At 39.7% G+C, this 10867-nt stretch overlaps 1 protein-coding gene across 5 annotated transcripts in view; it reads right to left on the reverse strand.

Annotated features, from left to right (window-relative positions):
• LOC124631093 (RNA-binding protein Musashi homolog Rbp6) overlaps positions 1 to 6149 on the reverse strand; it is a 461305-nt gene extending 455156 nt beyond the window's left edge. For 2 of the 5 annotated variants that reach the window (XM_047165261.1, XM_047165258.1), the window contains exons 1-2: positions 5851 to 6146; positions 5737 to 5777 (exon numbers count right to left, since the gene is read on the reverse strand). In XM_047165261.1, the coding sequence (XP_047021217.1) occupies positions 5737 to 5777; positions 5851 to 6092 (283 nt within the window). In that variant the 5' untranslated portion in view covers positions 6093 to 6146. Of the gene's footprint in view, positions 1 to 5736; positions 5778 to 5850 lie in introns of all 5 variants that reach the window. The other 3 variants (XM_047165259.1, XM_047165260.1, XM_047165262.1) reach the window with 3 other exon arrangements.
• Positions 6150 to 10867: the final 4718 nt, after the last annotated feature.

The raw sequence follows: 10867 nt of genomic DNA on the forward strand, positions 1-10867 counted from the left end.
AAAAAGATAAAACTCTTCTACTTAAATCTCCAGAGTATTTACAATAAAAATAGTTATCTATCACCACGGGCGCATCTCACACGTGTACACTCAACGAGATTTCTTTATTTACGCCTCCAATCGCTCAACGCGACACTATAACAAAAACTTTATTACCAACAGCGGCGCTTAAGATGCTGCGCCTGCGCTGTCCGATAACTTCAAGCCATAAAAAGAAACAAATAGCGCTACTGTATCTTGATTTTATCTACAAACACAAATATTTTTTAATCCGATAGATACAACTGATATCATTAGTGTTGACGCATTTAATATCCACAAACAAAAAATCCTTAACCCTGTCGTCCATCATTCGCTAAAAGCCAGTCGCGAGTCAATGATTTATAATTTTTATCTTTCCTGATTTATGTTCAGTAAAGAAGTGTTCGCACGCATTCCCATGTCTATTTGCGGCCAGGCCGAAATAACTGGCAAAACGAAACGTGTATCCGGTCCCTAGCCGACTCCCAAACTGCTGTTTGCTCATATACGACCACCGCGCTTTGTAAGAGGGATTATACCACGATTTGCGGTAATGCGGTTGGATCTTCACCGGGAGCACTCTTTCCTCTCTAGCCACTTGCTAAATCTTTTCTCTGTCAGATCACTCGGGAACTACGGAATAATGTTCTCCTCTAGCTAATGCAGCCCGATGCGCTTTGAAGCTTTGATGAGCACCTGCGCCTTTCAATAACCCACATTGATTTAGAATCGCTGCAGTAACTATTTTAAGTTTGTAAATAATGGACGTATGCACGCCTGTTCGGATGGTATACTTTAGATAATTTATAGAGCAATGCCTCAAATGTAAGTAGTTACGCCGACAGAAACGTTATTAAAGAAAGTAGATTACATTGCAAGATGTTTTAAATGTATTCTAGTATTTAAAATATTGTACTAAAGCTTTTATGAAACGTTTAAGACTTTTGTTCTAAGATATTAAATGATGCTGTATCATTTTACTACATTTAACTTTAAACGTGAGAGCACCTGTGGAGTTTTTTGGGCCAACCAGACGAGCTCGGTTTCGTTTTACACTTGAAAATCCGTCTCGAAGAACTTAATATAGTCAGAAACTACTTGTGGAGGCTACTTGTTAACCGCTCAATCCTGATGTCACGAAACGCTTTTCCAATAAATACTATACAGAGATTTAATCCGTGCTTATTAGGGAAGCCGATTCCAAGGCAAATACCTAACGTTGGGAACACTAAGTTTCTACCTGATTGGTACGAAGTTCGCGAATCGGCAACATCGTCGTCGTCGCGAACCTCCCTCAAAGTGGAAATTAAATAAAGACAATCCGTTCGTTCTGCATCACAGACTTGGGTGTTGCATTATTCAACGTATGCAAAATCTCCGGATTAATAATAGATGACGACGAAGGTGAATTCCTCGCAATCGACTTAGGAATTGAGTTGTGACCCTTTCAGAGTGCGCAACGGGATCGCGAGCTTTTGTCTTGACGGGAAATTGAATGATAATTTCTATCGTTTAAAAGGAATTGTTCGAGTTTATCTATGCAGCAATTATCTCGTTATGCCAAGCTGAAGTAATTATTTTAGCTGTTCCTACCTGTCTACTGTGAAAGCAGGATAAAATTAAGCCTCCAATACCGAGTTCAAATTACGGATGCTCTATTCGAAATGAAAATAGAATTGCTCTCGACGTAGATAGATAGCACAACATATCGTTGTCATTGGTTGCATTTTAAAAATTCCAACATGTTCAAAACTGCCTACCTATTATCTGTGTAAATCTGTCTTGATCGTACAAACATTAAATAGTATTTATCATTCCATGACAATTGTAATAAATCTTTGGGTCGTCGTATTACTTTTGAGTAAGATGTATTAATCTTAGAATTGCGTGTACCGTTATCGGAATTAACATTTCCAATCATGAAGTGGTCATTGAATCCGTGAAGCGTGTTCATAAAAGAGTCAAAGGGAATTGTATAACAAAACGGTTCAGTAAAAGTAAAGACGAAGTGCGCACGAACACGGTGGAGGCAAACAATCGTCGTTGATAATAACCGTAACGAGTTCGGCGTCGATCCCGTTTGCATCTGTATTGTGTTGGGGGCAACGCAACCAGCCATCAACCATTTACTGCTGAACGGTACTAACTCCAAGCTAACTTCTGCATTAATTACTGAAGGATATTTTTCAATATTTAAATCGTTATTCTCTTAAGGTAAACCGTCAAACGGTTTTACGACTGCATGAAATACTTTTTCAGTTATGTTTACGGCGAAAAGTTTGAACGATTTCAGAACTTCAGTGAACTCCTTCGTTTATTACAGAAATATTGTTCTGGGAAATTTTGATTCAGTATTTAAATATTGAATACAAACTTTCATAGTGAAGAAAATAATCGTAAACCTTACATTAGTTAGTTCAAAGAGAACCAAACACGAGATCTTTTCCTCCTTTTAAGCCGCACACATTGGTGGGAAGTTTCTAATTATAATTTACTAAAAATCCCCCTTAACACTTGATCTTCGACGTAAGCAAATTATGATTTTCCTAGCTATAACTGACTGCAGGTGATTTTAATGTAGATACATATGTAGGTATGCTTTTATTCAGAATAAAATTATGTTTTAGATTTTGTTCAGTCTGCTCTATGAAGCATCGCATTAACGCCACAAAACGTTTCAAGTGGATCTTTTGTTTGAAACGAAACACCTAACTTCAGTCTTAATAGTTTACAGTACTGAATAATGAGTCAGTTTAGTATTACATATGAACTGAAATAACTGCTTATCCTTGTCCCATTTTAGTCTTTATCTACCAACATTTGTTGAACGACTGGTTGCTATAACCCGCAAGAAAGGCGACGAGTAACGGAAAGTACCGGATCATCTACTTATGTACCAAGAATAGCATTTTTTGGCTATGGGCCCCGTGCCTGCGCCTAGGGCGGACACGTTCCTAATCCCAAAAAAAAAAATTCAAGTCAAGTCCCTACTTGAAAACATTACTTTATAGGCTACCCAACTGTCATTTCTATTTCGCAATTTCACTTCTATTTAGCTGAAAGTTAGCTACTTTTTGAGACACGGGCCCCGCGATAATTTTGCTACGGGCCCCGCAATAATTTTGCGACGGGTCCCGCGCTTGCTTAGTCCGATACTGGTGAGGGATAGTAAAAATTGCTTGACAAAATCCACAGAAGGAAAGTATCATTTACAGGCATTAAAATGTCATTACATTTTGATGTAAGTTCCCACTAAATATTTTACGTATAATTGGTGTATTCGTTCCCATGCTATTAACTGTCATATTGTTTTCCCATATCAGTGTAAGTATCTAAATCAACGTGGGTCATTACGATTTTGTCATTAATATCTTTATGATTAGTTGGGGTAGAGAGAAACATGACAATAATGTTGTAAACTTAGAGTGAACGGCTTTTGACACAGCAACAAGTTGAAATGTTAAGGGGTCTCCTCTATACAATGTAGAATCGTGAGAAAGTACTGGCTTACTGTAAAATTTCATTCAAATCCTACATGCCGCTAGTATTTACTAATAATAATATACTGAAGTATTGAATAGTAGTTGACCGATTTTCCTTGAAAGACACAGACGTTAGTAGAAATAAATTATGAGAAGTAAGTAATTTAGATCTTACTGAAGCTATTATTAGAGTTCATTTTGGATGGGGTCGACGAATGAAATAATATTTATAACCTGCGCTTCCTTAATACCAGTCCAAATATTATCTGGGAGCACGGGAGCACAAGAACGCATTACCGAATGTAATACATTATTCTGAGATAGTAATATTAATACATCCAGGTAACTCGTACTTGGCCAATTTATTTTTGCCATTACAGTTTAATTTATTGACCAGTACATTTAGATGCTTTAAGGCAAAAGCCGGACTTTGCGTATAATATATTTCATCACTAATTTATATGGACTACGCGCGCATTTTATAAATTCAATTTATTTCCCAACTATCTTATATGAGTTTCAGTAAGTGAAAATCTTACGGCAATGATAAGCATGTGTGAACTAGTTCGAGTGCGAAATGACGTGAACGTAGTACGACAGTATGTACCTGTCACACTTATCGAAAGTCGTGATTGATTTTTTGTGAAAAATTCAGACAGCTCGATAATTGACGACTTAGATATTTGTAACGCTGAGATTAAGGGGACTGGGGCGCTTCATTCCCTATCTAAATGCGATAACAGTTGGTGTGTCCGTGTGTCGTGATACAAATATCAAAATTTATCTTATCGTACTCCGGTAAGGTGCAAACATCTTAAACAAACAACGTCACTAAAGTTTAAATTTTAAATTCTCTACAAATTCTACCCAGGACGTTAACCGGCGTCAGTGTGTTTAGTTAAGAATAAAATTGGCTCGGAACCGGAAAGAAAAACTAGGCTCATTATAACGAGAACAGTAAACGAAAATTGGCAGATAATGATCATCACGTGGACCACATCACGGGACAATTTAAAAGAAGTCTAAAAGTAGCTTTGCAAAGCGATATTGTAGCACATGACTGCAAACAGTTCGGTTTAACGATGTTAGTGTTGCTAGTAGTGAGCTCATTCCTGACAGTTCTCCGTATAGACCGCACGATCGATGATAGATCCGATAATATCTCGAGTGTTTTGCTTGTAATCGCTGATGCAGCGCCCTAGATATCTCCAGAGAAGAACAAAGTTGGCATAGATATTGAGGATCAAAGTGCGGCGTGGGCGCACGACCCAATACCGCGGGCGGCAAATCACTCGCGCACGCGCACCGAACCTTTTGCGTGATGCAGCGCGCAATTAATTTGTTTGTACGCGCTATAGAATTGATGAACTTCATTACACTCCCAGTAAATAGGACACGCAAATTAACATCATGATCGAACTCACTTGTACTAGGTTTCACTTCGGAATTAGACTATTATAACAAAAACTATTGAAACTACATTTAAATTTTCAGTGATGCTGCCCTATTTGCGTTAAAGGATTGGAATAAAACAATAAATACTATTTCTTTATGTATTTAAAACAGTTCACAAGTTTAAATTATCAAATACAAATGTTACTTAAAGCCAATTGTTGTCCTGTCCTACTAAGTATGAATAGACTATAGATAGAGTCGACTTGACGGAAACGCGCCGGTACCGAGCTTTACGTACTTGAGATTGAGGTTATGTTGTGATAACTGTTTCGAGCAAAAGCCGGCTATGAAACTGTAACTGGAATTTACCACTTAATTTACTAGTGATAAGAACTAAAATAGCTCGCAAGCCCGTGGGGTGGAGAGGTCGGAGTGTCGACAGAGGCTGCGCGCGCAGCCGGCATGGCCGCCGCCGCACACCTGATTGCCAATACAACCCGATAACATAACTGAATTACAGCATATTACACACGCTCACGACGCATTTAATACCCCCTGGATGCATCTCACACCGATATTATCACGTGCACCACTTCTGCACACCGACAACGACAACTTCTGAACACGTTAAGTAATCAGCTGATTATCAAACTTTTACCGGTGTTTATGTATCCGACACGATACTTCGTCACTGGAAACGATTCGCGTTTCCCATTTCACGGTCATAGGAGGCGGTCTTCCGCGACCTAAGCGGCCGGTCAGCCGTCGCCGGGCCGTGCATCGGATGCACTTCCCTGAGAGGCTCGGCCGGAGCGCGGCCAGGGACCGACGAGCGTACCTGGACTAGTCTGCCAGCTGAGGCCTCCGACGAACATCTTCCTGCAAGATAAACAATACCAATCAGTCACTGAAAAGAGCGCGACGAGCCGGCTTCTCGGGACTACGGACGTACCCCGGGTCGTTGGGCACCTCAGCGGGGCTTCTGGCCACATCCTGATTCTGGGTTTCCATGGACTCGGTCGCCGACGGCGCGGGGCGGGCCGGGCGGCGCACTACGACTACGAGCGAGCGACGACGCGGCGGGGACGGCTCCCGGAGTCGCTCGGCTGCACTACCGACTACCGGCACGAGACTGGCGCGCCGCGGCGCACCCCTCCACGCAGCGGCCGCCCCCGCGCCGCCCGCGCCCCGCATCGCCCGCGCCGCCGCCGCATCGATTCATTCACTCCGTACACAATTATTCATACGGTGAGCACGACGGACGCGAGCAGCGCGCCGGCACCACCACGTGAGCGCGCAGCACGTGCTCGCTCCCCCCCCTGCGCGCCGCCGCCCCGTCCGCGCCCAGAGCACGCCCACTGCGCGCCTACACGCACCACCACCCCCATACACCCAACTTGCGAACTTTATCCAAACTAATAATACCTATCGTTTATTAACTTTCACAAACTAAAACTTTTTAAAAACCTTTTCAATATTTAATACCTACCAGACTCAGCACCCGATAATTAAATAAGACCATACGCCTACTTTTCACCCTTCTTAATTTTTGCGACATAAATTAATATTACATAATAATAATACGCGCAACATCATCAGACGCACTAAGCACGGATCGTGTCGTAGCGGCGCGAAGCCTCTACAGCTGACGTCACTGAGTGGCTTGTCAGACGCTCGTAGCACTGCGCTACGAAGTGAATGCTACGACCGCTTCATACACGGATACGTAACAAGTAGAAAATTATTATTATTGAATCAGGCGGTTCTTTGCGAAAATTCATGATATTTGGAGAACAAAAACTTGCAGCGTACCCCAGGATTCATTTTACAATTAAAGCACAGTTAGCATACATATAAATAAAAATAAAAAAAGATTTTAGTAATTTGTCAGTTCGTAAAAGTTGCCGCTAAAAGTTTCCAGACGGAGGTTTAATGGATTAAAAACTTCAAAATATTGTGGATTTAGTTTATTGAAAAATCAAAAAAACTGTCTTTAATCGCAAATGCCCAATGTTTATCTTCAAGTTGGAGTGTATATTGTATTGTATTTTAGGTATATTAAATATTAATCGAATCTGTCTCAGAATCTCGCTACTGAGTTATGCAATCATCCTCTCAAGTCGACTAGAAAAACGGCACACATCGTAAAGCGCTAATTTATTATAAAGAGCAGTGTAGGATCCACAATTAACTTCATAGCCTTACATACATGTATTATCGTTAGTTCTATTAAAGGAAGATGTCATTGTCCTGTGTTACTAAAGAGGTCCAAGCTATTTTGGAACTGCAGGAACAATGTCTGGCAGCATTATTTAACCATTCCAGTTAGTGGTTGCGGCTGTGCTGAAAATATCATTCGCTTCAGATCAATACGGAGACCAAAATGCCGTACTGACCCGGTCTAACAATAGACACAACCCAATTCCTCCCGTATTCCATTATGGAGGCATTATATAGGCAGACTGTACAAGTCAAAAACTGGACTTGGTCTTTCTAAAGATATGAATCTGGTTGTCAAAGCCATAATGTGAAGTAAAACCTTTTGGTGATCAGGCTGAGAGAACAGATTATGTTATCTTACTCCCGAAATGCAAGAAGCCGTTTTTTTTTCACGACTTGTCACCCCGAGCGGATTCGGTTCGGGGGTAGGAACCCCCTAACCTAGCAAACTACAGAAAGTATCCGAGTTACGAAATAGCGTAGCAGGTACGTATGACAACAAGATGGATTTTTTATAACTTTTCCATTTCTCAACACTTCAACGTTTGTCAAACAAAAAATAAATTCAAACCAATTTGAAACCATCAAAAACGCATTCTCTTTAATTCTTCGGCCCCTGATGGAAAAACAGGGGTGTTATATTGAGATTTTCTTGTCTAGGCCTTTTAAATAGGCAAAGAAAACTCAGAGCCAATATCTATTTCAAAAACATTAAAACGAAAGCTTTGTATAGAAATAGGAGTTGCTGTGGGAGTACAAAAATATCATCCGTTTCGGATCAATACTGCAATTTAAACTGCAACTAGGAATAGAATAACCTAGTTCTTCCTGGGGATGACGCAAGAGATAGTTTATTTTGAAAATGGCCTGAAAGAGGCTTATACAACAGGCAGTTAGTATATGTTCATCAAAACTATTTCTGGAAAAGCATCCATACGTGGCAGACTTTAGTAACTCCAACTCACCTATGACCGATTTCTGAGCCCCCTAATCAGTAATTCATCTATGTATTAACTTTTCTTTAAAAAAATCTAACTTATCGAGAGCTTAATTTTAAAGGGAAATAAATAAGGTGCTGGCGAAGACTCCTGGTACCTATTTACCACGTTGACTGACTGCCAGCCAACCACTAGATATTTTTGGGACATCCTGGTCAGGGTAGTGGTGCCCAACATATTTAGGCACAGAATATAAATAAGAATTTAATGTTGGGGCATCGCTAATAAACGATGAAGAAAAAAGTGGAGAGAGACCTAGAGTCGAAACCCCGAAATCGCGAATACGCCTTCAGTTAAGATATTTTATGGAAAAGTTTTTGCAGTGTCAGTTTGTCAGTGTAGGGCAATAGTCAAAGCCGTAATTACTAATTTAAAACAAAGTAGAGTTTATACCGAACGGAAATCCGATGATTTGAAAATGATGAATGATGCGTACGTCAAGTCAATAGATAAAGCACGAAAGTATTGATATTTACAATGTAAAATCAATCGCAATAATTTAAAAATAGAAACACGGATGTGTTACTGTTTCACAAAATAATATGAGATTTAATATTATATTATTTTTCATATTTCTCATTTATAAACAGGAAATGGGAAACATTTCCAAGTGCGCTAAAATGTTCTTTAAGTCTTGCAAATTACGTCCTCATTATGAAACCGTCCACTATAAAGTCAACAATATGGAATAACTTGTCCCCAAGTAAAACTTGGAAAATCTTAAACTGATATACAAAATGTTTTACGAGAAAGGCTCATATTTAGCCAACACTGAATAATATATTTGCTGAAAATATGCGATACCTACTGCAAAGTATGACCGTTTTTAATTTAAATTCTATTCTTCAGTTTCATTATTGTTATATTTGTGCTTGTAACCTTTGCAAGTACACATGTCATTTATCATTGTTTGTAATTGATATCTAGAGGTACATAAGTATTCATTTGGAGGAATATAGAAAAAAGGTTTATTTGCGATACACCATCCTGAATGGTCAAATCCACCAAGGAAAACATACGGTGAAATTCTTAGGGGTCATGAACATAATGTTCATGTTTGTTTTTGTGTGAAATACACTATATGCTTGTTTATAATTATAGAGATTACAGACAGTGGCGGCCCTAGGGGTGTGCGAACTGTGCCATCGCACAGGGCCTCGCGCTTGGGGGGGCCTCGCGCTACAACCCACACTAATATAAAAAAATATAATATGCATATACATCTGTTCCAAGAAAAAAAATTGCATTTTTTCTTTATTTCTAATTCATTCTGCGTTTACTTTTTAAGTCCTCAATTTAACAAAAACTTGAAACACCAAAGTAACAAAAACAACTGGCTCTCGGTCCAGTCACGGATTCTTTTATTTTTGCTTAATTCCGAGTTTAATTTGAGAGTCCTTAAACAAACTATTTAAAAAAATTCGCGCTCGCTACGCTCGCGGTTGTTCACTTGACAGTACCAGACCTTTTCTTCTAACTTGATTAGACTACTTTTATGTCCCAAAACTCAAAAATTTTCGCGCTCGCTACGCTCGCGACTTCACCCTGCAGCGTATTTACAGTATATACATGGCTAGTACGCAAGCGTGTGAAACTAGTCGCGAATAGATTGGAATTCACTTTTTATACATAGTCTTCCGATGTATACAGCAGCAGTACGCAAATACTCGCATATATTTTGTAGTGCCCAAAGTAACTTGCTTTGTTTCATAATATACAGTGCTAGTCCGCATGCAAACTAATCGTGTATACATTGGAATAGGCGCGAAAAACTTTACGATTCCAATCTATTCGCGAGCAGTTGCATGCTCGCCATTTTGATTAAAACACGACCTAGCATTTAATGTTAATTTAAATATTAATAATGCTCGTTCAATTAAAAAACATTGTATTAAAAATTGAAGTTAGTGACGAAAACGAATCGCTGCAAAACCGACTCCACGTAGTCTTGTCTGCCCTACCCCTAGAGTGCAATTCAAAACCGCGTAGGCGCGGAGGGGCGAGGCGGCCTGCGAGCTGAAGCGCAGGTAGTTTTACCGCCCGCCGACGCAGCTAAGGCTGGCCGGCAGAGCCGGCCAGCAAGCCGAAGCTGCGGTGGTGAGCGTGAAAACCATCTGCGACGATAAGCTCGCATGGGACCGCCGGAGCCCCGCAGCACCGGAGCCGTGACAGAAGCTATGCTTGCTGCATGTTGCTTGCTTACATTTTAAACGTACTGAGTTGAAAAATTAGAAGCTAATTAAATATATTTTATGATGTCATTTAATAGTATTTTAGAAGTTTACTGTTAGAATGCCTGCTACAAAAGATGCTAAAATATAACCATCATGCTGAGTTGTATTTAGAGTGGTTTACTTAGAAGATAACTATAGTGGCTAAGATAGTATTATTTAGATGCTCTTTAATTGTGGCTGACTTAATAATTTAGAAGGCAACATACATTTTTGTTTAATTAGCATTTTTAATAAACAAACTCAGATTCAAAGCCATTTTTATTTAATGCTTTACCCAATATAAATTTTGTATAGTTAAATATGACCGTGTATAAATTGGAATGATGCATGTGCACGTCTAAGCTACGAATTATACGCGAGCAGTACGCAAAATTCGTGTATACTTTGAAATCACAAATTAAAAAACAGCATTACAAAATATCAGCGAGCAGTTTCCTATGGATGCGTTTTGGCTATGTACACTCTGTAAATACGCCACCCTGCACTGTTGTTTATTATACAACTTTAGGTGGTTTAG

Source organism: Helicoverpa zea, chromosome 6 (assembly GCF_022581195.2).
Source record: "Helicoverpa zea isolate HzStark_Cry1AcR chromosome 6, ilHelZeax1.1, whole genome shotgun sequence".
NCBI classification, from domain to species: Eukaryota; Metazoa; Arthropoda; class Insecta; order Lepidoptera; family Noctuidae; genus Helicoverpa; species Helicoverpa zea.